The 27,241-nt window shown below is 37.6% G+C and overlaps 1 protein-coding gene across 3 annotated transcripts in view; it reads right to left on the reverse strand.

Moving 5' to 3' along the window:
- Positions 1-2,326: 2,326 nt before the first annotated feature.
- The window catches only part of SP3 (Sp3 transcription factor), a 35,555-nt gene continuing 10,640 nt past the window's right edge, over positions 2,327-27,241 (reverse strand). The window contains exons 4-8 of one of the 3 annotated variants that reach the window (XM_062004625.1): positions 26,388-26,478; positions 25,116-26,282; positions 13,008-13,200; positions 6,139-6,335; positions 2,327-4,068 (exon numbers count right to left, since the gene is read on the reverse strand). In XM_062004625.1, coding sequence (XP_061860609.1) covers positions 3,752-4,068; positions 6,139-6,335; positions 13,008-13,200; positions 25,116-26,282; positions 26,388-26,478 — 1,965 coding nt within the window. In that variant the 3' untranslated portion in view covers positions 2,327-3,751. Of the gene's footprint in view, positions 4,069-6,138; positions 6,336-13,007; positions 13,201-25,115; positions 26,479-26,680; positions 26,720-27,241 lie in introns of those variants that run through there. The other 2 variants (XM_062004626.1, XM_062004624.1) reach the window with 2 other exon arrangements.

Raw genomic sequence — 27,241 nt, forward strand, 5'->3', positions numbered from 1 at the left:
GCTTCTTCTGCCTGTTCTACAGTGCATGCTTCACACTTCTGGTGGTAATGGTGGTGGTAAAAAGCTGGAGGAAAGACAGCCACCTGCTCATTAGCTCTTTGCTTAAAGGAACTAAGAGACACTTGACAGATGACTATTAGCTCCATTCCCACACTCGTCAACACCCAGAACAACTCATTAGAGAACATATCAGAGCTTTCCTGAAGCCATTGGAAAGGGTTATCTCACTGATGCCAGCACCTCAAAATGCCTCAAACCAAGGCCTGGTGATTCTTGCTCAGACAAAATGAAAGAAGAGCTCTATGGAGTCCCTGCCCAGAGGAAAATCTGAATCTTCAAGTCAGAAATCCTAATCCTCACAAGCATTTCAGTGATTGTATCATTCTCCTTAGTCATACTGCCCCTTGTCTTGGTAAGTAGCAATGATCAAAACCTCTTGCTCTCCACAAGAACAGCTAGTAGTTTGTAACTTGCAAGGGTCAAACCATTTGTTCATTCAGGAATGAGCCCAAGAATACTTATATTATGTCAAGTGTTATGTGCAGGCCTTGTACTTGGTGAAAATAAGTCTCCTGACTTGAAATTGACAACATGGGCTGCTCTCATGCTCTCTTGCAGAACCAGTTTTAAGGTCTTAATTAGCGATTACATCAGACTGCCAAGAGATACAAACCATTCAAGGATCTAAAGGTTTCTACCATATCACGAAACTACACAAGCCAGGAAGCCTGACATGAAAACAAATAAATGAAATGCTACAGACTGTACCAGTAAGGAGCAAGAGGCACGTGAAGAACTGAATCACAAGATAAACTTGGAAAGCCTTCTACAGAGTGCATAATTTTGTCTTGGTATGCTATCAGTTGCTAGAGTGACCATGAAAGCTAGCCATGAGGTAGCAACAATCCTAGATATTCCAAAGACCTTACACTTGGGCTTGTGAATCATTTGCCCTGGAGCGCAGCAGAGACCTTTCAAAAATCACTGTCACACAATATGTGAACACAGGCAGCAGCGTTCTCCAATAACACAAACACTCTGTCGGTGAGCCATTAGGCAGATGGCCCTTAGGCTGCATCAGACTTCCTTCTACAGTTTCCAGAGTTACTTTTTTCCAAAACTTCTGAAGCTTCTTAACAACAAGATGTCCTTTTAAAAAATGTGCCACCTCAACATTAATTAACCACCTGATGTACTGAGCATTAAAGTTCTGAGAAATAAAGCAACCTCACCTTCAGCAATGAGGCATCAAAACACCTTCATCCACAGATGGACATCACCCAAAGTGTCATTTCATAAAAACTTTTGAAAAAGCAGTTTCATTAAGACAGCCCTCTAGTCTCTCTCTTAAAATAATGTAGTAGCGTAACTGCAAATGGCTAGAGAGATTAGAAACAGAACCCAGGTATTAGAAATGAAGTAATTTACCATGCTCTATGAACTAAAACAGCCTTTGGAAACCGAGCCCATTCACCTGTCTAGAGGAACTGGATTCAGAGTATATTGAAACATAGACAACATCTGGGGGACTCACAAGCCTAAGCAGAACTGTCTTCTCTCTCATCTGCGGCTCTTGTGACTTCCCAACCAATTTCACTCTCTTATTTTATTACACAGAAGATTGAGCTAATGGTGAATTAACTCCCATTTCTCCGTACCTGTCAATTCTTGTTGCTCTGAATCTCAGGATTTGCATTGATTTTTTTTTTCCTCATTAAACTGCAGATGTGGAATATCTTCTCTTCACGACTTTTTCCAGTTGTCTCTTTCCAAGGCTGAACTCTACCTGGCTTATCCTGAATTATTCTGGTCTGTCCTCTGGCCATTTGATACTCCAAGACTTGAGACTTCATAAATAAAAGCTTTTAACTTCCATTATAGCATCATATACAACCATCACGCTCTTAAATCTCACGGTTCTCACTGGTCTTTATTCATCTAAAACACAGCTTTTAGCCACAGTTCCCTATCAAGACGGTGTTGTGGTATGTAAGCGTCAGGAGACTTAAACACAACTTTATCTTCATATTCTATAGGACACGGTTCATGTTTCCTTCATGCCCTGCTCAGCCTAAGGCCAAAAAGTTGCCACTACAACAACATAGTATATAGCACGTGCATATCTGTGCATATACAGATCGGAGCCTTTCTGAGAGTGAGGAGATGATCCTTGCCTGTAAGGAAAGGAAACATCATTTCCACTTCCCACCACCTAGCGCAAAATAATAAAACATCTCAGGCTACCAAGATGTATTATGAAATGAGACCTTGTTAATCAACAAGAAGTACAGTAAACGCAAGTCAAAAGAAAAAAAAAATAGTGTTTTATTAACTACCACACTGTTATAATACACTTTAAACGTACAATAAGGTAGCCTTTAAACTTGAGGTGGTTTTAAGAATAACAAATGAACAGATTTCCAAATGTTTGTAAATAGGTGAACTGCAGTAATTATTGTCGTACATTTTTTGAAAATGGTATAGCACTTACAGACTGGCTATATAACTTCATTTTGTACATTTTTTTTTCTATAATTGAAAATATAAACAGTAATTAAAAAATAAAAAGAAAATTCAGCATAATAAAAAACATATATGTTTATCAGTTAAATGTACTGGATACATACAATTTTTAAGGGAAGAAGCAAAAAAGGAAAGATGGCTGATATTTAAATGCAGATTGACTAACCAAAAACTAAACAACAAACAAATAAAAACCTCGTAAAACCCTAGTTCACTATGACTATATCCTTATGTTCGGGAGTACTGTCAAGATGGAAGTGATTTTCCTGTTGTATTTGCATATGTTATATTTTACTGGTAATTTACATGATGGCTTTTAAGGCCCTGGCAGACAGATGTTTTTTGGAAAAAGATTTGATAAAAATAACTGCTGAGACGCAATACACCTTATTTTTGGTCCTCCAATGTTCAAAAGAAGGGATATACTTCACTATAACATTTGCCTTACCACCCAAATGCCTCAACCTATACATATTTTTTTTAACAGTTTAAGCTTTTTAAACATTGGTTATATTGCCCACCTTGGTTATTGAAAGAATATTAACAAGACATCATTTTGGCAAATTAAATCTTAAACATGGCTTTTCAATAGGATTTAAAAGGTGACTATCCCTAGAGCTCCATGTTAAAATGTAGTTTTCAAAATCTTACAAGAGTAATGCTTAAAATATTGTACATAGTTAACCTAATTAAAATAATTAGCTTCAAAATGACAAGTTGATGAGCTAAGTAAAGCCTACACTATGTAACATTTGCTTGGAAACTTGATTTGTCAGTTATGCATAATAAAAATTCCAGTCATCAAGAAAATTACAAAATTTCTTTTATCATAACATGATTTCTTTTCACCCATCAACTTCTTTTATCTTACAATAGATAAATACCAACATGTTCTCATATTTTTACACTAAACCACACAGGATTGATGCATTTGGTTAGACTACCATTTCCATCGTTAAATTCTTTTTTTTGTTTTTTTTAATATAACTTGGTAAAATTTCATCTCTTCTAGATTCCAAAAGTACCTACAAAACCCATGCAATTTTACCATTTTAATATACTATGGAATATCATACAAAGTAAGGCATTTCAGTGTCATGTATAACCAAGTTACTGTCAATCCAAAAATTTTTGCACATCAATAAAAAGATATCTAAGAACTTAGGAACAATATTTTTCTCACTACTGTATAAAAATAACCACAATTAATAGGTATCTTGTGTAATATTTACTCCATTGTCTCGTTTCCCGAAACTGTGACAAGCTGTAAAGGTATTTCAGTGTTGGTAAGAATATCCTGATTGCTGGTGCCAGATGTATTAACAGTTCCTATTCCTGAAACAGAACCTTGTTGAATATTTGCAAGGATAAGTGTTGTTCCTCCTGCAGTAATCAAAGTATCATCAGGTGTTGCTTCTACTGATGCCAGCACTGTACTGCTAGAGTGAATACCTTTTTTATTCTGATGTGTTTTAATGTGTTTGGCAAGGTGGTCACTTCTCATAAAGCGTTTTGAACATTCTGGACAGACAAATTTCTTCTCACCTGTCACAGAAGATAAGAAAAAAGAATGTTTTTAAAATCATTAAAAATATCACATGTACACCAAAACCTAGGATAACTTACTGCCTTTAAGAATCAGAACTCCAACAACATCTCTAATGAAGAATAGAGTGATTCAGAGAGATGACCTTGTACGTTAAATGTATAGACACCTATACAAATCCTGTAAAAGAATTGGCGGTTTTTTCTGCGTCTCACCGAGTTTGAGGATATCTTTCAGGCAAGCTAAAGAATATCGTCATCTCGTATCCTCAGGCTGCTCAGTTTCACTTGCAATTATTACCAACAAATAACTTTTAAGAGGAAAACAAAACCTGCCAAATGATGGACAGGGAAGGTCTTGAAAACCTTAAAGGATGAAGACTGCAGAATCTCTCTGGGCATCTTGTTCCAGTGTTTGGCTGTCCTCTGGATGAAAATATTCTTATTTATGTCTGGTCTGAACCTCTCTCCTTTCAACTCATGTTTATTGTCTCTCACCCTCTCACCACCATGGGAAGGCTGTCTTTATCTTCTTAATGGTGGCCTTACAGGAGATCATTATTAAGCTCCCTCCAGCCCTTACTGTTCTCTTTGTGCAGCTAAATAAGCCCTGTTTCTGCAGCCTCTCCTCATAAGCAAATGCTCCAGCTTCCTGATCATCTTGTTCAGCCTTTAGCGAACTCAATCCTGTTGATCAATGTCTGTCTTATACTGGGGCCTGAAGAGCAGATGCAGTACTCTAGATGCAGTCTAACCAGCTCTGAGAAGAAGACGATAATCACTTCCTTAGAACCAGTGTGTCTGCTGTCGATACATCTTGTTCATGGCTCTTCTTCACGTTCTGCTTGTCTATCAAGACTCCCAGGTACTTTTTAGTAGAGCTGCTTCCCCAACTAGTCAATGCTTAGCTCATGTTCCTGCAGGGATTAATTCTATCCCAGGTGCAGTACTTTGCTTCTCTCTTTGCTGAATTTGATACAGTTCTCGTCAGCCCATTCCTGCAGTCCAAATCTCTCTGAACAGCAGCCATGCCCTCCAATGCATTGACTGGCCGCCCCAGTTTGGTGTCATCTGCAAACCTAAGGAGAATGGATGACTTTGGTCCTCCAGGTCAGTGATAAAGATGTTAGAACAGGTCAAAGGATAGATCCCTGCAGTTCTCTACTTTTTACTAGGATGCAGGTGTACTAGGAGCCATTGACCATACCCTCTGAGCTGGATCATTCAAACTGCCTCTTTTTTTTAATATCTATCTGGCTGTTCATCCAAACAGACTGTAACATCCCAGCTGGGGTTCAAGCCTCCATCATGTGCAACACATGCACATCATTAGGTACGAAACATTAAATATTTTTCATAGACATTGCAAAGACATTTTCTAAGCAATGTAAATGCTGATAGGCACATAAATGATTTATCTACTGCCATTGGGTTTTTCAAATTGTCTAATTTTAAAAGGTAGGTATTCTGAGAATGTAATTATGCATTCAGTTTGTAGAAAAATGAATTATATAGACTACACATTTGGAACAAACTGCTCCTTGAAAAAGTGGAAGATCTAGACTAACATCTTTTCTTATATTAGACAAAAAGGAGGAATGTGAACCTGCAGCCCTAATGGGTGGTCTAACCACAAAACTAGAAGATGTAGAATGATGCATCATCACATGCTCTTCCTTGATTTTGTGAATGACTTCTAATCTTTTGAGCATTTTTATTTTTTCAAACGAGAGACAAAATTATTGATGTTTTAAGCTGGAACTACAGTTCTAATCCAGTTTAAAGAAATGATAAGCACTGTTGAATACCCGAATCGGGTATTCTATATAAGTCATATTAAATATTATCTTAAACCTCAGTTCCGAAGCAAAAGTAGCTGGTTTTCCTCCTCAGACTTATCAAAGAAACTAAAGCGTATACGTAGCTCTAAATATTATCCAATCTTCAGAAAGTCACATTACATTAAAATCGATCCAACACAAAGATCTGTTCTCCTCTTAAAAGTTATTTATCCTAGCCCCCTCCATGTCACTTCTCTAGTTAAAGGCACCAGAATCAAAGGCTGAAAACCTGTGTGTGTTCTTCGGTGCCGCTGAAGCTCATCGCTGCGAGTGAACCTTTTGCCACAGAACATCCAAGTACAGACGAACGGGCGCTCTCCAGAATGCCAGCGGAGATGAGCTCTCAAATGTGAAGTTTTCCCATATACTTTGCCACACCCTGGTATGTGACAAATGTGTTGCTTCTTTTTCCCCAAGTTGGAGCCCCTGTTAAAAGAACAAACAAACAAACAAACAGAAGAGTTATTAATTCCAATACATTCGTCCTAAATACTGATAATTCATATAGTGAGGTTACATATACCAACAGATCTGAAAACAAACCTGAGCAGTACCCATTTTTGATTCTAACACAGAGTCCAGTACACTCTGGACTAGATTTGAAGCTAGAACTAAATTCTATGACGTTATCTTGATTCTACAACAAACTATAAATGTAACAGCATGTGAAATTTAAATGACAGAAGTGTAATCTTCTATCTAGCAAGTATACATGTGTATGGAGTTGGAAGTATGGAAATGCAGACATTACAGCAGTTTGTACTACTTTGAGGCTGAAGCACCCATATTTTAAATTTCTCACAGTTTCAGTTTTTACCACACCAAAGACACTTTTGGCAAAGAAAAACACAAATGACTGCAACTGCCGAAACAGAAACCAGAGATTTTGGCAAATGGGAAGAGAACAGATGGGACTTTTGGCATCTTGGGAAAACTTGAGAAGCAGTCTGGGGTTGGAAGACAAGCATACTAACCTGAATATTTCCATTTAAAGGAGTGACAGTGTGAAATAACTGATTTTGCTGACATGTAAATTATTTTCTTGGTAGTTCAGGAAAAAAAATTCTATCAAAATGAGCAGATAATTCCCAGATTGTATAATACAGACTACTGAGCGTGATGCCCATTTTAAGATGCTACCTCACTGAAATAGCAGATGACTGATTCAAGGGAAGTACCCAACACAGAAGCCTTAACTTCTTTTTTTCCACTTTAAAAAAAAAAATAAACAAAAAAAAGCCATCAGAGAGATCAAAGCCTCTCAAGACCCAGAGAAAGAGAACAGCCTGGACAATGCAAGGCACCATGATTTATTTTAGCCAATTTAAGTGTTTGCTACTGCTGAAAGGATCCCTGCAGAGAACAGATCTAGCTGACAATGCAGCTATACGAATGGTAAATGCTGGTACAAGGGAGGAGACTGGAAAATGAAACCGAGCAACAGGCCACCTAATTCTTCAGCAAGGTAAAGTTAGAACAGCTTAAGTGGATTCTGAAATCACAGTCTTGGGCACTCCATCCTCCAGGACTGATTATACAATTTTCATTTGCCACCCTATGGAAATTAGGCGCTCAACTTCTGCTCAATTTCTGCTTCAAGTGGCTGAAGGATTTGCCAAGCAACTATTAGACCTAGATGCTCATTCCTGCACTCAGAACAACCCCGGTTTACACTAATGAGGGTTCAGGATAAAATGCTTACATGCTTTAAGCAGCCAGCAATTGGAGTAAGCATTTCTGAACAGGCACAGAAATTAACTCATTCTAAGAACTCACAGCATCTATAAGAAATTCCAACCTAAGGACATCCACACTTAAAGCATTCCAGACAGTTCAGAGAAGGAGATAAAATCTAATTGAGTCCTGGAAAATGTTTCTAAGAATTGTCAATATCAAGTGATCTTTATGGTGCTTCATTAGCCACTTTGCCTCAGAAAACTCTCATTTTTACATACTAATTATTTGTCACGACAACAGAGTTTTTTACTTCAGAGTGAATTCAACAGCAATAGAATTAGACAATCCATAAGGCTTTTGACTCTGCTGCAGTAGCAGTAGACTCATATGAATCTGTGGATATGGCTGACAGAAGAAATTCTGCTTACCTGTCCAACTTTATTTATTTTATTGCCACTTCTGAATGTTTCACCTCACCAAATGTTCACCTGCCTATTTTATCCAGCTTGTTTATAAATTTCAGGCAAGCAATTTTCTGACATCTGACCTGACTTCTTCAGCTCTTCCATCACTATTAGTCTTGGCAAGAATTCTTTTGACTTAATTTTCCTTTTTGAAATGTCCCAAAAGAAAATCACTTCTTTGGACCAGGACAAACATTGCCTTTTTTTACATCTTCTACCTCAGCTGAAACATCCATTTTTGGCAACCTTTTCTACCTTTAAACTGTCAGGTTGACACTCTTCCATGGCCTTCTCTCAAGTCAAGATTAAAATGCAAAATTAACTGTAATGTCAGGCTTTTAAGTCTGTATGATGCCACCTACACAAATGCTCAATATTCACAAGTTCTGAGCATTCAGCCAATCTCAAAGACATTTAGTGAAATGTATTTAGAATGGCCCCTTTCTTTTCTAGTTTCTCAGACTCTGCAGACAGCTAGGCCACCACACAAAACTCACTGTACCTATAACAGTTTCAGTGCCGTTTATCTATCAGCCCAAGATGGCCAGCTCCACAAACTCCAAGGAACGTTTTCTGTATTCTTCCTTTTGCTTTACTGCAACCAGTTACACAGTTCTCGGGGTCTACATTCTCTTTCATCTAATGAGTCAGTTCTAGACAGTTCCTTTTCAGATTCTCTTGTTTGGTGGCTCAAGGCACCTAGCAATTGTGGTGCAAGGAAAAGGAACATCTATGACTCTTCTCTTTATACAGTCTTGGTAACAAAGAATTCTCCACAGGATCACACTATCCTGTGTCATTAACTGTCCGTCCAACTCCATGTAACCCTAAGAAGTACTCAGCTTGTGCTTATTATAACAAAATGTATTTCTGCATTTGAAAATGTATTTCTGTGTACAGATCTCTTTTTTATTTGGTATATCATCCTCCCACCTTCTCTAAATATAATATAGTCTTCCCCTCCACAATAATCAGTACAAATATTTTGTAACTTTGCAGGGTACAGTACATTAATGTGACACAAATGACATTGAATCATATCAAAATTCTCTCAGAATAATTTTAAGATTCCTAAGTCAATCATTAGAAGTTGCTTAATTACACCTAGACTGAAGGAAACCAAGGTTCAAGTCACAGTCACCCTATGGTGTGTAGGTGGCGTAGTGTAGATAACTCTAAGCACTTCACCTACCTGGTGACAGAATTCCTTAGCAGTCTCCAAAGTTCAAAGAAAGAGGAAAGTTAGGGATTCACAGAGTGAAATCTACGAGGCTGCTGTGAATGTGTAACTAACTATATTCATTCTACATAGCTTGGTATAGACATCTGCATGTTTGCTTCATGTGTGCTCTAAACTGACTGGATATGAGCCAAATTCTATCTGGATGCTTTGCAGCTGTGACAATCTGGCACTATGCCCTAACACATCATGCTAAGAGGTCTTTCTTGCTGCACTGGCCAATACCCATTATCACTGAGCAAAAGGATATGATTCAGGTTTACTGCTTCATGGGATTCTTAAAATTAATTAATATTTAAATTTTTTCATAGCACATTTTAGCTGTATAAAGATTGGAAACTGTGCAGAATGTAATGGTTTCAGCAGGAAACCCCCTTCCTCCACTAAAAAACTGCACTTGCAGTCCAGCAGTACTTCCAGGAGGAATATAAAGTATATCAAGAGTAAAATTTATACTTACTAGTTATGTTAAAAATGTGTACTTTAGTGGTACTCAGAATCACTACGCCTTTATAGATCTAGACAATAGTAGTTACACTTCAATATAATTCCAGATGTAATTGAGAAGAGGGTGAAATCTCCAGACATAACTGAGAGGAGGGTGAACTTTTCATCTAACTTCAGACATCCTAACTAGAAGTCTAATACAGTCTGCTTGGCATTAGCACCGTCCTTTGAGGTACATACCTATCACACTCCCCTATTAGCTTGCTTGTCTCCCTCATTTACTATATAAGTTCAAGCCTATAAGGTTTTAATGTATTTATCTAACACATTATTCTTTCTTTTCTACCTACCTCCCTGCTAAGTAAGGTAATGACAATAATAGCTTTCTGCTTCATAGGACCAGTACAAATAGAAATCCTTTGAAGACTGCAACGTAGTCTAATTCTATATCAAGAGTCCAAAACAACAACGAAAACCAACACCAAAAACCAGAAAGAACCCCTCAACTCCCCTTTGTATCCACAAAACAGAATAAGACTACACATATGTGGAAATTATGATGAAGTCTGCATATATGAAACCATCTGCTATCTTTCGCTCCCCTACTCAGTAGACAGGAGGGATAGTATTCATTGAGTAAAATGCCACTTGACTTTTTCATACTGATTTAATGGCTTTTCTTTTTTTACCAGCTTAAGTACTATCTTAAATACAGAACTATTCCTTTCTGCAGAGTCTTTTTTCTTGATCATGGGCACTCAGAACACTCACTTTAAACAACTCACAAACATTAATGAATTTATCACCTTGCAACATGCTTGTGTAATGAACTTGAACTGGCACAATCATTTCATACATCCAAATATGAGACAGAAAGAGATTAAGGCCAAAATTGTCAAACGTTCATCAGCTTGAGGTGTTGAGTTCAGTACAGAAGCATATTTTCTGAGAGTACTGTAGATGTTCACAATTCAGCTCAATCAACTTTACAGGAATTAACTCAGTATTTCTGCAGTGGGAAAGGTGGATAGCAAAACTTCAGACTGTTGCTGCAGTCCCGTCTCTCATTCCCTAAATGTCTTTCAATGAAACAGGTCAATCATTACACAGCCCTGATTCACTCCCCGTGCATCAACCATCCCATCCACTGAATGGCACTGGGGTCAGTATGCAGTCATGTAATTAGAAACCAAATGATAATGCCTATGCACAAGGGACTAAATTAAAAATTGCCAGCTTATCTTAACTTCAGCATCTGTCAACTTCCAAGTCTTCCATTTTGCAACCTTAACATCATTTTAAGAATTGTGGATGCTATCTGAAGAAATCTATAAAAGCAAGTGTCCTATTATTTGAAATTCCACAATTCATCAGCAAAGCTGAAAGATAAATCAAAATTCAGAACTATAGCACTAGATATAAACAAGTAACTGTAGCAGCTATGGAGCATGATCAATGTGTATCAGAGGGAGAAGGAAAATATTCTTCCAAGTAAGCTTATTCCTTTTTGCTAGCCTCTGAAGGAATTATACATTCCGGTGGGAAAGTTGCTCTAGCAACTGTAGGCACTTTTACTCTTTTTTTGTTTCCCCACCATTGTCTCCTTCATTATTCTGTTTCTATTCCAGTTCTAATTCCTCTCACATCCTGACTTGCTGTCCTACTTTTCCTACTTACTTGGTACTGCTTTGTCCTGTACTTCCTTTACAGTGGATTTCAGATTCTCACCTACCTAAACTCTGTCCTAGCTCTTATCTCCTTCCCTTCACCGAGACTACACCCTTCTTCAGACTTCATCAAAACCATCTCTAAAAGAGTTTATCTTGGGCTTCAACTTTAAAATTTGGTGTTATGGCAACTCCACTTAAGAGGAGGAGGATTTTCAAGTAAAGATGTCTCTGAATTAAAGACACCATAGTTTAGAGCACATGTGAAATCTCAATGCTTCCTAAGAGTATGGACAATGCAATCACATTTTCATAGTTTTCTCCCAGACTCAAGCCCAACTGAACCTCAACTCAGGGTGTACTTTGGGTGTACCTTCACAGCAGAACCAAGGTTCACCAAGAACTTAGAAACGGCCTGTGCCAGGTTTCAGTGAACTATGTAAGAATTTAACAAGAGGAAGCTGATGGAGAAAGATGCTGTATAACCTTAACTGCCGATATTATCACTTGCTTCAGTGATGATGTTAATGTATGAAAGTGCTTTTGTTTTAAACCCTTAATATCTGCTTGGCATGGCTGCCAAAGATAGCACCTCTGTGTGCTTGCAAAGAAGGTATCTTAGAATTTACAGCAAAAAAAGCACAAGAAACTTGACAATAGACATATACTGTCAGTACTAATAGAACTCTTAGAATCATAGGACACTCAGAGGTTCTCTAAAGAGTAATTGACACTATAGTTCTCACACAAATAAAGATCACATTTTAGAGAAGAAACTATTAGCAAAATGGATTAATTTTAGTATAACGGAAAGAAGTCTTTGCACAATTATAATCAAGCATAAACACATTTAAATGTTTTCACCTGTAAAAGGCAGCCTGTTATTCCCTCTTCATCTCTTACATCCATAGTTGTTTAAAATTGTTTTGAAAGAGAATAAAATCTTTATAAAAACAAAAACCTGAAGAATACTTTCATGAAATGTAGAATAATAAAACATAGCCTCCTATGTAGCCCTGAAGTTTTATTTGAATTGGAACTTCCCACCTTTTTGTTAGCCAAATCTCCACTAACTTTAACTGAAAACTATCAATCAATTCAAAATTTGGTATTTAAAGTTATTACACAACTCTTGTCCTTCTTAGGAAGCCAGTGAATAAGAAAACCAGGATAACTGTATTTTTACAACACTCTAAAGCAATCAAAACTGTGGAAAAAAATATGCTCAATCAGTGAGGAAATGCAGGAACACAGGATTTAATCAAGTCCTTGACACATGATAGGAAGCCAATCACGGAAGCCAATATGTGCATATTCCAAAATATTTCATTTTCATATTATTTAGGGCAATGTTCTATCCCACTCACTTGTACTAGGTGGCATCTAACTCCAGATTTTTCCAATTAATCTCAATGGAGTAACTCAGAGAGGATGGAATAATCTGTGTGTCCATCTCCAAAACCAGAAATAAAGGTGCCAGTCCTTTATTGCATAAGCTCTTTTCCATAGGTGTCTTTCACTGTAGACACCTACTGTTAACTAAGGCTCCTTTTTCCCCTCACTCATTATTTGTTTTCATCATTACGTCCATTATATGACATACCTTCCACCACCTTCTTTACAGTTGGGACATGTGCAAGCTACTCGTCGCAGTCTTTTTCCCTCTTGATGTGGTTGGTCCCCTTCCTCATCTACCACCTGTACTCTCAAATGTGTTAGATCATTGGTATTCAGTGTAGAATCACCACTGAGCTGCCACTCTTCTGGATCAGGTTCCTCTTCTTTAATCCTAATATCTGAGGAAAAGAACAAACACAGATCCATAAGTAGCCCATTAAATACAGAGAAAGAAACCATAATGATCAAATCTTTTTACTGTTGAGAGCACTACGTGAGTCAAAAGTCAACATCCTTTAGTGCATACTGACATTGCTTCTGTGCCCTCCTAACCTGTAACGTATTTAAAAAGTTTATCTTACTATATATTCCAAAGTTGAAACAAAGTATTAAAGTTTAAGTCTGAACTCTTCTTGCTATGGAATGCTGTCACCAGGATGACATTACTTTGTTGAAACTTGGGGGGAAAGTGAGGAACAAGAGGTTGGGGAAAAAAAACATGAACGCATACATCAAATGATCCCGAGTAAGGCCATTTCTACCATGTCACACTATTTGAGAAATCTCATGGATTCACAAGTGGCTTTCTCAACAATCTTCAGAAGTTTTTAGCATGCACAGTCATATATGAAGTAATTTAAGAAATCAATTAAACAAAAGGTTTTGACCTAGAAAAGACCAAGATATCCAAAGAAAACAAACAAAAAAAATCATGCCTTTGTTTCATTTTCCCCTTCTCACCTCAAATTTATGCCTTTTCCACTACATATAAAGAAGAAAACATTTAGGGGAGAATATTATTCAGCACTAGAGAGAGGTAAGCAACACATAAGCCACTTCACCATTTTGATGAGCTGGTGGTCAAAAACAGGTCTTTACAGTTTCATGGATGCAAAAAAGCAGCCAAAAAATTTTAACAAATTTACATTTTAATAGAAACATTTTCCCTCTCAGTCACTATTCTGGATTCCCAATGAGCTGAAAGTCTGTTAAATTTGGATTTCAAAAAAAGACAGTTTCTAGATGTCATTTTAGAAAGCTGGACCCCAGCCCCTTCTTTGGTTCAGCACAGTAGTTTATTTGGTATTTTTTGGTCCCTGAAAATGACTAGTGACTAGCACTGGTAAGCAAACCAAAGTTTTTTTTTTTCTTTTGTTGAACCTTTGAACCAAAAGCTATGTATTTAAGAGACTGTTTTGTCTCCAGAACAAACTCAGTTACCGTGTGGATTTTTATCCTTAACTCAAACCCCACTCAAACACTTAAACCTTAAGTGAGCACTGTAGCTATTCTAAATTTTTCTGGGGGTCACTGCATCAGCCATTGTCTCTATAATGATAACAAAGCTGAACAAATTGCACGACAAAACATAAGAAAAGCTGTGCTGGCTCTTAAACAGCATCCTATCCCAGTGGAGATCAGGAAATAAACTAATGATAAAACATATAAAAAGTCACCTGATCTACCTTCTGAATTGTCTCCAGCACTCATCTGTTTAGAGACAAAGAATGTAGCTACATATAAAATCTTGCTTAGTGCTAATACTCAGTTCAGTCTTTCCCAAAATCAGTTTGCCTGCCTTTTAACTTGCACATATGTAACCATTTGCAAGACTGTGTTGTGAACTACATCACTGATTTAACTACAGTTAAAATAACTGTCTAGGAAACCACTGGGAATAGAGGATTACAGGTCAGAAACAAGGAAGGCTAGAATATTTACCTGGTTGGGTTGCAAAAGCTATTGCCAGGAATTAAGTTTGCGTGAATATGACAGGCTCTGGGCTGTGTGAGTCCAGGAGTCGGCACGCTCACTCTTGCTAACTCTTTACACATGTGGTAGCATCCAGCAGAGCTACCATGCTTCCTGTGGTAAGCCTGTCCAGAGTAACCTGCACACTGAGCTTCACTGTCACTATAAGCAGTTCACAATTTCCGACAGCAACATAACAAGTCACTTTCATGTGAAGACCTAGAAAACCTCTGTGCTGATTTCTACTCTTCTGCAGTTGCCACCAAACTATCTTTCCTACCAAATTAAGTAATTTTCCAAAGTTCATTTATGAAATCATTTTATTATCCGTAATAATCTGTAAATAGATGTTTTATATAAAGTTCATTTTACAAAAGCAAAGATTAAAACACTATACCATGTATAAAGAGTTCATGGAATTGTTCTTTCAAAGTGGATACTTTTTAGGTATTCTAATACCTTCGCTTACAGAAACTTTTGAAAATGGTTAAAGTCTAACTGATGCAACAGGGCACATAATAGGAATTTAAACATAGCTAAGTGGCAAGGCTGCCAGCACAGGCCAATTCCAAGCCTCTAAGCAGTTCTTTAGGACTGGAGATGTTATGCACCAATACTCAGAATTCATTTACCAACCAAATGTTCCACAAAAAGAACATTGCATAAATTATGCTTTTATTTAAAAGAAGAATTAACGTTAATAAAATAAACCACTGTATCAATAAGATAATTCATTAGGATCTAACACTAGACAGTGGTATATAATGAGTTTGTAAAGTCAGTAGCTGAATCCAGTTAGCACTGCACAGATGTACCTCAAAAGAGATATCAACATGTCCTAGCAAAGATGAACGGATCAAATTAGGGTATGGATGAGAAGTGAAACATTCCATATAACATCTGACTTCTGTTGCACTGACACCCCAAAGTTATACTGTAATAACAGAGATACACCTAATAATGTAACCATGTCCAGAATGTTCATTTCTACATGCCAGTATCCAGGACTTTCTACCTTTCACTCATTCACAAACTTTCATCAGGACTTCCTTCCAATTTTTCATCAGTATCTCTCTACTCCCAGGTCTCTCCCAATCACTACCATTACTGCAGTAGCACAAAGGCTCGTAATAATTCTATAATGGTGAAGGAATAAATGAGAAAAGTATTTGGGAAAGAAAAAAAAAAGGAACAAATCACTCTTAAGAGTTGAGGATACTGGAGAAAATATCAGTTTACATGGACATACAATAGTTTATAGTATTACTTTTTTAAATGTAAAACTGAAATGAAGTTAAAGTAGTGCTGCGTGTGTAATTTTGTGCTGTGTTTCCTGGTTATCTGGGTAAGGCAGAAAGTGTACCTATTGCTTTAGCTATTCCTCAGAAGAACCATCATCTACTGTAGGCACACAGAAAAATATAATGTAAACTGCCAATTCACAGACAGAACTATTTAATACTCAATTATGTAGATTACACTTTAAATAAAACAAATATATCAAAATATCAAAAGGTGACGTGTTTATCTAGCCTCTCCAGGATGTATTATAATGGACAGTGGATTGTATCACATCCTGTAGTGAATCTGATCACCTTAACAAGGCCCTTAAAACCAATACGTCCCTCCCAAGCAGGTTTTACATTATTGCAAGAGATGAGGGCAAATTCAAGCACTGTTTTATGGGGGAAGAGAGGGTACCATTATAATTCAGACAACAGCAACAAAATGAAGACACAAACCACCGAGAATTGCAAAAGATTGGTCTTCTGCAATACAATGGAACTGGAGACTATGCAAATTCACGTAGATACCAATGACTCCCTTGGTGTTCCTCTGGAAGTATTCCATTCCAGTTCAGTCTCAAATGAATGACAGAATACTAGGTTTTACACATACTCTGAAAAATATGGGCCTAAAAAAAATATATAGAATCCTTAAAGTCATGACAAGCTGATGGTAAATCAATGACAAGCACTGGTAAATGTGAGGCAATTAAACATTGGCTAAATGAAGGTTGCACTTTCTTTGCTACTATTTTATTTCCATCCTTTCAAATGTCTATATGCGTTACTTAAGTTCAAGATCTAGTACAAGGTAAGCATGAAGAGGAAATTCAGACAAAGATACTGTTCCAAGCTATCTACAGATTCTGAAAACCACATATTCTGCTCAAGCTCTTCTCTTTATTCAGCAAGCTGTATTTGTTTTAGGTTTTGATTTCCTCTGAAGAATGGAAATTGGAATCTTGGTGTATGAATTTGTTCCAAAGTCGGTATTTCATTATCACAGAAGCCCAGAGCTGGCAACAATATGAAGCAAGTTTAAGCTTATTTGGCAAATAAAAACAATAACTAAGAGAGTTGTTTAAAGTGCTTCAGAAAAGAATAACTAAATTGACAGGATGACACTACGCAGATGTAAATGAAGCTTAAACTCTTCTTGAGTACATTTCAACTATAATCTAATCTAGTGTGGAAGGAATTACTGCTGTCCACTGATAGAGCCATTCACCTAGTTCATCATGTATTAGATGAATGCATCAAATTAAGCTTCACATTCTACCTTGGTCTGTTTCAACAGACTTTAAGAAAAGGCTGTTTTCTTCATCTATGAGCAAAGTTATTAGTTTACACAACAGCTGCTTTTCCTAGACGCTGAAAGTCACCCTGCCTTTGACTCAGCTAAGCCTTACAAGTTCCCCATCTAAAAGCAGAAACGTGGTCTTTCAACTGAAAACAGATTTGCAGCAGCACTGCACATACTTTCACACCAGTTTCCTCACAGCATCACAAACTGTCTGCAGTTTCAACGTCTTATAATCAGCCATGTCTATTCATTTATTTTTCCAAATAGATGTTTCCCTTCTCAGGCCTCCCAAGAAAACAGATGTGAATTCCCATCTCCTTCCCATCTTCTCTTCATAATTTTGTTTTCAGTTTTCTCTACAGTCCAACCCACATTCCCTCCATATCTTGACTCATCTTGCCTTAATAGCAGGATGTGAGGAAGCTTTAACAAAGAAGTTCAAATTTCTTAAGACACTGTCCTTGTTCCTTTCCATTTAAACTAAAGTTCCTAAGCTAAATGATCTAAATTAAATTCTCCCTGTTAGCTGGCTAGCACTGCAAGTCTTTCAGAAAGGAAATTCAACATGGTAAATGATTTCTAGTCTGATTTGCCTCCCAACACTTAAGTGTGAATTTAGGCTTCTTTGTTACAAAAAATTACAAGGAAACAGACCACAGGATGTCCTCTTGAAATACCTGTGAACCTCAACTCAGAAGAAAGTTTGTCGTCTAGTTTTTCAATAGCTGTGTATCAGATCTGAAGTTTTTAAGGAAAACAAATGCTGTGTGCAAGTCTAAGAGCAGAACCTCATAGTACTAAATATTTAAGCAGCGCCAGCAAAATTATTAAAAAGAGAGTTATAGATTTCTTTCAACAAATGCCACATATTGTATTTCCAAGTGATCCTATGCATTATTCTAAGCCAATTATTTAAAAATTTGAATCATGAAAGTACTTAAGCTACTGCTGTCATAACACATACTATTTATTTATCAAAGAGCAGTTACTTACCCTAACTGCAGTTGAGATGTGCTGTCTACAGATTCTCAGTATTTTTGATTCTTACAGACAGTAATGCCTGCTACAGCATTCCCTTATTTTTTCGTTTTTGCCCATAGTTGAAAATATAAGAAAGGATAACTATAAAGGAGGAAGAAGAGTTGATGATGTTTGATACAGAAGAAGCAGAAATAGGAAAGGAAAGTAGGAGGACATGGAGAATTCTGTGAGCAGCAGAGTAAAGTATTCCTACATAATAGGAATATTCCTACAGTATTAGAATGCTGCTAGGGTCAAACAACTGAATTGTCAGCAGTAATTCAGGAAGGCAGAGCTGTTCAATAAATATTTCTGGTTTATATTTAGGTAAAAACCAAATAATGGTCCTATCACTAGATGAGAATAAAAAAGATTCCCACTGACAGTAAGTCAAGAAGATGTAAAGACAGCTACTGAAATAAACACCTAATAAATCAACAGATTAGGATCATTTTCACTCAATAATTTTAAGAGAAGGTTGAAGAGCTCTCTGTGGTTTAATGCTGCGAGCCTTTTGACCATGTGAATGCTCCTGTGGGTCAGAAAAAAGCTAGCACTGTGATAATACTGGAAGAGGGTAAACAAAGGTTCAAAGAAGCAGGGAAAGAATCAATGCCACTCAAAATTACACTATGGGAACTGTTAGATTAAAAAGGAATAATTTTTTTAATCAGTGATGACATCTTTGATATACTTAAGAGTTCTGCACAGCAAGTGACTTCTTAGGATACAGTAAAACATTTGGATTAAGACGAAGTACAAAACACATACGGAATATATGGATTAAAAATTGGATTAAAGTTTAAATGTCAATTAAGAACTATAATTTCTGTATAATAACTAATAAGGACACGACACTGACATGTTCCCCTTTTGTCCTTAAAAGTTACTACCTTTTGAAAACAAATTGTCTTCTACAAGCAGTGACATACCATCCATCTACAAACCAGACTTATCTTCAAGAAGGCAATCGCAGCTAGGATCCTGGAGAGCATTCTTGGCATTATGAAAAGAATATTGTCATCCTTAGTAAAAACTTCAGATAGTTTTCATGAGATGGCACTGACAAGTTAGCTTGAGAGACCAGAACCAAAGTATGTGATCCTGCCAGGAGGTTCAAAAGGCAAGAAAACTGCATAGAACCTGAAACAATGGACCTAAAGTGCCAAGACTACAAAAAGACAAAGATGAGTTTCCAGATCTCTTTTTAAGTTGAAGTTCCAGTTGTACTGGAAATAAATTCCCTTTCACTTCAGGGATACTTGCCATACATCTCCACAGGTGCAAGTTTTCCTTTTGCTTCAGGAGTATCTTGTAAAAAGGGTATTTGAAAAATGGAAACTGAATGAGTACCTGAAACTGTGTAATGTATTCTTTTGTGAACATCCTGAGAATATCTGAGCCTAAGATAACTCATGCTAACCTCCTTAACCTTGAGAACCCAAGTTGCATCACCAGACATTCAGCATACGTGACAAGAAAATTCACTTAAGTGTAACATACATAAAATAAAGTTTCGCCTCAACACCATGTGCTGTAAAAAAAAATGAACTAGAATCTGAGCTGTTTCAGAACTCAGAACACAGAACAGAAAAGCGCGTGAAGTACAGACACAGAGGAAGGATGTGACGATTCAATTTTTTCAAGAACTGGAAGAAAAAATGCAATTCTATTCCACAGCAGTAGAAACTGCATTAAAAAATAATCAGACTAACTAAAGTTATACTATATGGTGTTACAAGCAAGACTGTGAAATGCATACCAGCATGATTGTCTAATTCTTCCACAATTTATTAATTTCCTTTGAAAATTATGAGAAAGTAAAGAATGTAATTTATACATGCTGAAAGCAAACTATTTACACAAGACCGGTACATAGATAGCTCTAATTCATGCACTAACTTAAATTTGTCAGAGTTTCCAATTTATTTTTTTCTATTAAAAATAAAACAGTGGGGGAATTGTTTTTAATTATTTTGATTTTACAACATGCAAACTAAATGCCTTAAATATAAATGGGATAATCCAAAACAGATGTTGTCAGATAAAAATATTTACTTAACATCATTGCTTCAGTTTACTTCATGCATTTCATATGGGTTTTTTTAATAATCATATTCCATTTCATAATAACACCATGCCTTTCTCTCAAAAGTGTAATATAAAGAATGTCTTAGAAGGAAAAATGCCTAACTGAAAGTAAAATTAATAAAGTTTAAAAATGGAACTTAAAAACAAAGAGAAAGTTGTGTAAATACTGAAAACCAGCCAAAACTTTTCATAAAGTTCTAGATGCCAGAAGAAAGTTATGCTTTAAGTAGCATTCTGCACTACTTCACCAGAGGATTAAAGCATTGAAATAATCATCCCCGCAAGTAAAAATGAATAACTTTCACTTTCAGTTTTGTTTGTTTGGGGGTTTATACTGTTTTACAAAGAATCACAGAATTGTTTGGGTTGGAAAAGACCTTTACGATGATCAAGTCCAACTTGTGAACCTGGCAATGCCACATCCACCACTAAGCCACACCTAAGCACCACATATCTAAGGGTGGTGACCGAACCATCTCCCTTGGCAGCCTATTCCAATGCTTGAGAACCATTTCAGTGAAGCAATTTTGACTAAAATCCAATCTAAACCTCCCCTGATGCAACTTGAGCTCACTTCCTCTTGCCATATTATTCATTACTTGGGAGAAGAGACCAACCTCCACCTTGCCACAACTCTCATTCAGGTAGTTGTAGAGCGTGATCATGTCTCCTCCAGGCTAAACAAACTCAGTCCCTTCAGCAACTCCTCATCAGACTTGTTCTCCAAACCCTTCACCAGCTTTGTTGCTCCTCTATGGACACATTCCAGCACCTCAGTCTTCTTGTAGTGAGGAGCTCAGAACTGAACACAATATTCAACGTGCAGTCTCAACAGCACCAACGCCAGGAGGACAATCACTTCCCTGGTCCTGCTGGACACACTATTTCCAATACAAGTCAGGGTGCCATTTGCATTCTTGGCCACCTGGGCACATGGATGTCTCACATTGAGATGGCTGCTGACCAACATCCCCAGGTCAATTTCTGCCAGGCAGCTTTCCAGTCACTCTGTCCCAAGCCTGTAGCGTTGCATGGGGTTGTTGTGGCCCAAGTGCAGGACCTGGCACTTGGTCTTGTTGAACCTCATACAATTGACCTCGGCCCATCACTCCACCCTGTCCAGGTCCCTCTGAAGAGCCTTCCTGCCCTCAAGCAGATCTGCACTCCTACCTAACTTGGTATCATCTGCAAACTTAATGAGGGTGCGAAAATGTGATTCAGTACATTTGTGATAGTGTCTCAGCTAACTTACTATTAGATTTTGATCAACACTGTTAAGTCTCTTTTGTCTGAATGATAGCTTTAGGGAAAAAAAAAAACAGTAACTTAAAAATTCTTTCAAATTGACAAAACTTACAGGATTAAAAACACGAAAAGTTGTTACATTTCGGTATTCTGTATTTTTCTAAAAGGAATGCTATTTTATATTAAATGTTTGAAGAAATCTATAAATATGCTAATAAAAATGAATACCTTTCATGAACAGGCAAGTTGCTAAAGAGTAATGTGAACTGTGTGTGTGTAATGGTTCTTTTTGTGATACACAATGCAGTATTTTATTACTAACTGCCAACAAAAGGAGTAGACTACTAGAGAGCTTTCTCAGGTTTAACCTCCTCTCAAGAACAGAAGACTGATGCCAGGACAGAGGTGAGAAAGGTATCTCTTTGCCAGCTACTATTTGATACAGCTTTCTGTTTTGAAAAGCAATGCTGAAGAAAGTTTCAGCCATGACTAAGCAATACCCTTCCCTTCTCTACCACAGGACAACTTGGAGGGGAAATCTGAGCTCTAATAAACACTCTGAGACATTATGTAAATAAAATGCAGGACCCAGGTAAAGATATTTTTTCCACTCACACCTAGGAACAATAAAGATGTCCTCTGCTGCTGACCTGGGAATTGAGGCTTGGGAGAACATCTCTCACCCAATGGGCTGCAGTTGCCAAAACCAGAACCTAACTAAACAACTGTTTTCACAGCTACACCACTAACAGAGCAATCTATGTTATTTGGGCTTCAGATAATTACCATCTCTGACACAAAACTAGGAATATGTTCTTTTTCACTTTTGCCTCAGGTATAAAAGTTTTGCTAAATCAAAATAGAAAATACAGACTGCTTGTATTTGGTATGGAAATGCATTATCTGGGATCCAGGGAGAAAACACAGGGAAATCCTTCTTATCTTGCCTCAAGGCTTAGTAGTTTGCAGAAAAGAGGAATTAAGTAGCCTTTGACTCTTCAGCTTTAACTTCTCTCATTCTGCTGTCCCTCCCATATACCTTCCTCTTTCAATTTAAAACTAAACTGGCTTTCCTCATTTGCAGATCAGAAGAGTAATATACTTTTGACTGAAATAAAATATTATTTCATTATAAGCTTCTTTAGCCTGAGGAAAAGGTGCCACACCATACTGTAAGGGGTATAAACAAGAAGGAGAGGAATATCACTGAAAAATATTCTCTCCGACAACTTCAATATAGACCAAACCACAGATGCATATGGAAAAGACCCTGAAGGTCAACCAAGGCAGTTCAGTATGGTTCTGTTAGTTAGAAACAGTTTCAGTACTTTGGAAAAGTGAGTTTCTTGTAACATAAAGGATGGAACAATTAAATTCTCCTCAAATTTAGGCTATAGAGGTTTTAATACCTTCCAGTCCATTTACTATTCCCAGACAAGTAGGGAAAATGTCACTATAAATCTCCTCCCTGTCTTTAATATAACCAGGTGTTTATAGCTATTCACCTCAGGCAATAGTTTCTGCTATTCATCTGCTGCTTCTATTTAATCACATTTCATATATCCCATTTCTTCTCGTCCCATATGAAAGTCTGCACAGAAAAACACAGTTAAGGAATGCTTAATGGAATTCCCTTTTATTTTATGATGAAGTGTCATGAATACACTCTCAGGGACTGTCAACAGGCAAACTAATACACAGCAGACTCAACTTCTGTTTCATGTGTCTTTTGATTCTTCTCTACTTTTCCTTTCTATCTTTTTTCTCAAATTTCTGCTATGTTACTCCAGAAGCAGTAACTGTAGCTACATGATCCTATAACAATGATAAATCTCAAAAATAAAGCAGTGCTTGTCCTCCTTGTACTTTGTGACTTTGTGTTAGCCACAGGGCCCTTTTTCCAAGAGACACATTCTGACTTCTGAGTTTGGCTGTATTATCAGGCACGATACATGCCTTTGTTACCGATATCTATACGCCATGTCTTCATAGGTAACAAGGTATGATGAAGACAAACCAAGGCTTTCTGCAGTCATTGGAAACAGAAAACTTAAGATTACCCAGCAAAGCAAATGCTGTGAGAAGCACACTCATCTGTTTGGTGCTGTTGCCTAAAAGCCAATGAAGAGCAGGCATATCTAGATCTGGGTAACTTTGCCTTGACAAGTCCATAATATAAAAGACACTTTCAAAACCAAAATGAACTAAAACAACATTTCAGCTTACTATTTTCACTTCAAATTTTAGATTCCAAAGGAAAAGCAAGCCTCATGATGTAGACTATAGTGACATCAATAACTATTATACTCAGTAGGCTTTTGAAATAAAACAAATTCAGCAGCTCTTCTAGGCATTTTTCACATTGGATTCTTCTTACATACTTAAATAGTCATACAACACAAAACATTTTGTGTTTTACTTAAATATTTATGCTTCAGTATCTTAATGAACCAAAGCCTTGGGACACATGATTAGAGTAAAACAGCAATTCCCAAGCTACTTTGTGCAACAGTTCTCTCCATGATTACCTCTGCTCACGCTTTGCTCCTCATAAACTAGCCTGGGCACAATCCCAGGATAAGATTAAACAGCTTCTGGTACAGCAAAATGTCTTGAACCTCTTTGGTTGCTACACTGTGAAATTTGTATTGAATTTAACAAAAAAATTAATTTTTCCCTCACATTAAGAAACAGCTATTTTAAGAAAATAGCCTTTCTTCTGTGCTTACAGAGATAAATCACACTGCTGATGTTGATCATTAACAATTGTACATTCTGAAACACAATGCAAATAAGCAGTACTGGAAATTTACTCATGTTCTCCATTTTTATATTTACATGCTCATTTTACTTCTTCTTATGCATATATTGTACACTAAAACCAGCAGGAAATAAATTTAATGAAACAGGGGAGGAGTAACAGCACCTCAGGGGGCCTGAAAATTTTCAGGGAGGAAAAAAACAATGTATCAAGAGAAATAATTCAATTTTCCATGAAAACATCACCCATTCAGGACTGGGAAGAATGGAGTATGTTAATGATACTACTGTCTTGGAAGAGTGGTAGTTGTTTCCTCCCCTCACAATTTAATACAGAGATCTTCTGCATGGTATGACTTACAAGCACCAGTAAGCATTGTATTAGAAGTGTTGTTAATACTATGAGTTGGGAGTTAAAGGAGTTTATACCAAAAGAAGTGAGACAGAACTGTGTTCTATCATTACAGTAGTTTCTAATGGAACAGCAGTTTCAAATAAAATCTATTATCACTATGCTTAACCCACTGTATTTTGTAGGCTTCTGCAGCAAGACAATAACGCTATGATTATCACCGTTTAAACCAACCACATGCAATAACAAAAAAACAATTTTCTGCAAAAAGAGTAAAACAAATACCTGCAGGACTGCCAGCATTTTCTCCTTGATGCAGCTGAATACCAGCAGAATCTATAGAGTTTACTGTAACTGTCTGTAGGTTTGGCAATTGAGCAGTGCTTAGACTAACTGGAGTTGACGTCAACGCCCCACCTGCTGCAACTTGACCAAGAGTGAGAGTCTGCACAGGGGTCAGAGTTATTTGTTGACCAGGTGCATTCTGAATTTGCAAGTTCTGCAAGTTCTGAACTCCTTGCACTTGAAATGTCTGCCAGGTTATCTGCCCAGAAGGGGTCACTGTTTGTGCCTGAATTAAAAAAGTTCCAGGATTCAGCTGAAGTTGAAGATTTTGAAGAGCCTGCTGAGATATACTTTGACTTGCTTGCACACCGTGGATTGTCTGTTGCGCAATACCTTGTACAATCTGGGCTTGACTGGTTGGCTGCTGAGACTCTTGAAGTTGTATGTGTTGTACAATTGGCTGTGCTGTGGAGACCTGAATATTCTGAGCCTGTGTGTCATCAGAGACTGATGTCTGGATGTAATTTCCCTGAAGATCAGAACTGTGAACTTGACCACTAGTTGTGGTCAAGTTGTTTGCATTTTGTTCCAATATACTCGAACTGTCTATGGTAACGGGCAATTGTGATGAAGATGATGTTGGCACAAATAAGTCATTGTCAGTGGCGGTTTCTGTAATTTCAGGAGAAACTTGCTCACCAGTCCTTTCAGAAGTATCTGAACTATCCATGGCCTGTCCAGTATTTATCAAGTGCCCATCTGCATTAATGCCTGCTGTCATGGTTTGAGAACCACTGCCAAGTCCCAGAGAATCTAGATCAACACTATTGATGGGTACAAAAGTAATATTTCCTGGCAGTCCAAGAGGGACATTAGCAACTACTTGTGTCTGGCCAGGGAAAGATGAACCACCAATTGCAACTCCCTGAACCTGGACTTGACCAGACTGTGATAAGATATTCTGAATATTAGTTGAAGGTGTTCCAGAGGCAATGATGGTTTGATTAGAGCCAGGAATGATCTGAATTTGACCAGTTTCTTGATTTATGCTGCTATTATCAGAAGAGGCTGCAAAGCCAAGTTGAACCTGCTGACCATCCGCTGTCTGGATCTGGGGTATTACTTGGTATTGTACGTTAGACACTGTACCGTTCGACGAATCTGATCCTGGTGCAACAGAAAAGATTTGTTGATTTTGCAAACTCTGAATAGGAAGGACATACTGCCCACTTGAAGTTACTGTGGCAGCACCTGGAATCTGTACTATATTACCAGCTTCATCCTTTATAGTGGCAGGAGCTGCAGACAAGACCTCCCATCTATTTGGGGTTCCTGTTAATTGCACAGAAGTCAAATCCCCTGTCTGAATAAAAAGAAAAAAGAGAAGAGAAAATTAAAACACAAGACATACAAACTATATGCCAGAGTAGTCATGCAATTCAACACTACAGATTGATACACTACTGGAAAACATGCAGTGCAGTCTGTATAAACAACAGCAACTGGATTAGAACTATGAAATACAGATTTTTACGTGAGCTAGTGCCTAAGTCAGGGTAACCAACCTGAGTGTGGGTCGTGAGCTGCATGTTGCTCGCGAGCAGGTCAAATGCAGCTCCTGTGCCATGGCTGTGTCAGATGACCAGCAGCAGGGTTATTCTGGTGTGGGGGCTGCTGGGTAATCCAAATCCCTGGCTGTGGGAAGAAGGGAGCAGGCAGGGGCTGCTGGAGCTCTCATCAGCAGGTTACCCTGGGGCTCAGCTATGCTCTATCCCTAGCCCAGCACAGAAGTAGAGGAAGCACCCTGGAGCCAGTGTCACCTGGAGCTCCATTGCCTCTTGACTCCGAGGAGTGTTCGGTATTGATGTGCATGTTGTGACTCCCAGCAGTACAGAGAGTGTTAAGAGGGGACTTGGTCACACGGTTGGAAAGACTGGATCACCTCAGTTTTAAGTTACAGAAAATACAAAGTCCTAGCATTTATAAGCTGGTCTGAGTTACTGTTTCACCAGGAAGGAAGGCCTCTAAACTAATGACTTTTACACTGAAATCAGTTGGATTAGTCATGTGTATCCATCGGGGCGGGGACAAAAAAATCTATCTTCATTAAGTTGAAACAATAGAAA

Source organism: Colius striatus, chromosome 11, assembly GCF_028858725.1.
Source record: "Colius striatus isolate bColStr4 chromosome 11, bColStr4.1.hap1, whole genome shotgun sequence".
NCBI lineage: Eukaryota > Metazoa > Chordata > Aves > Coliiformes > Coliidae > Colius > Colius striatus.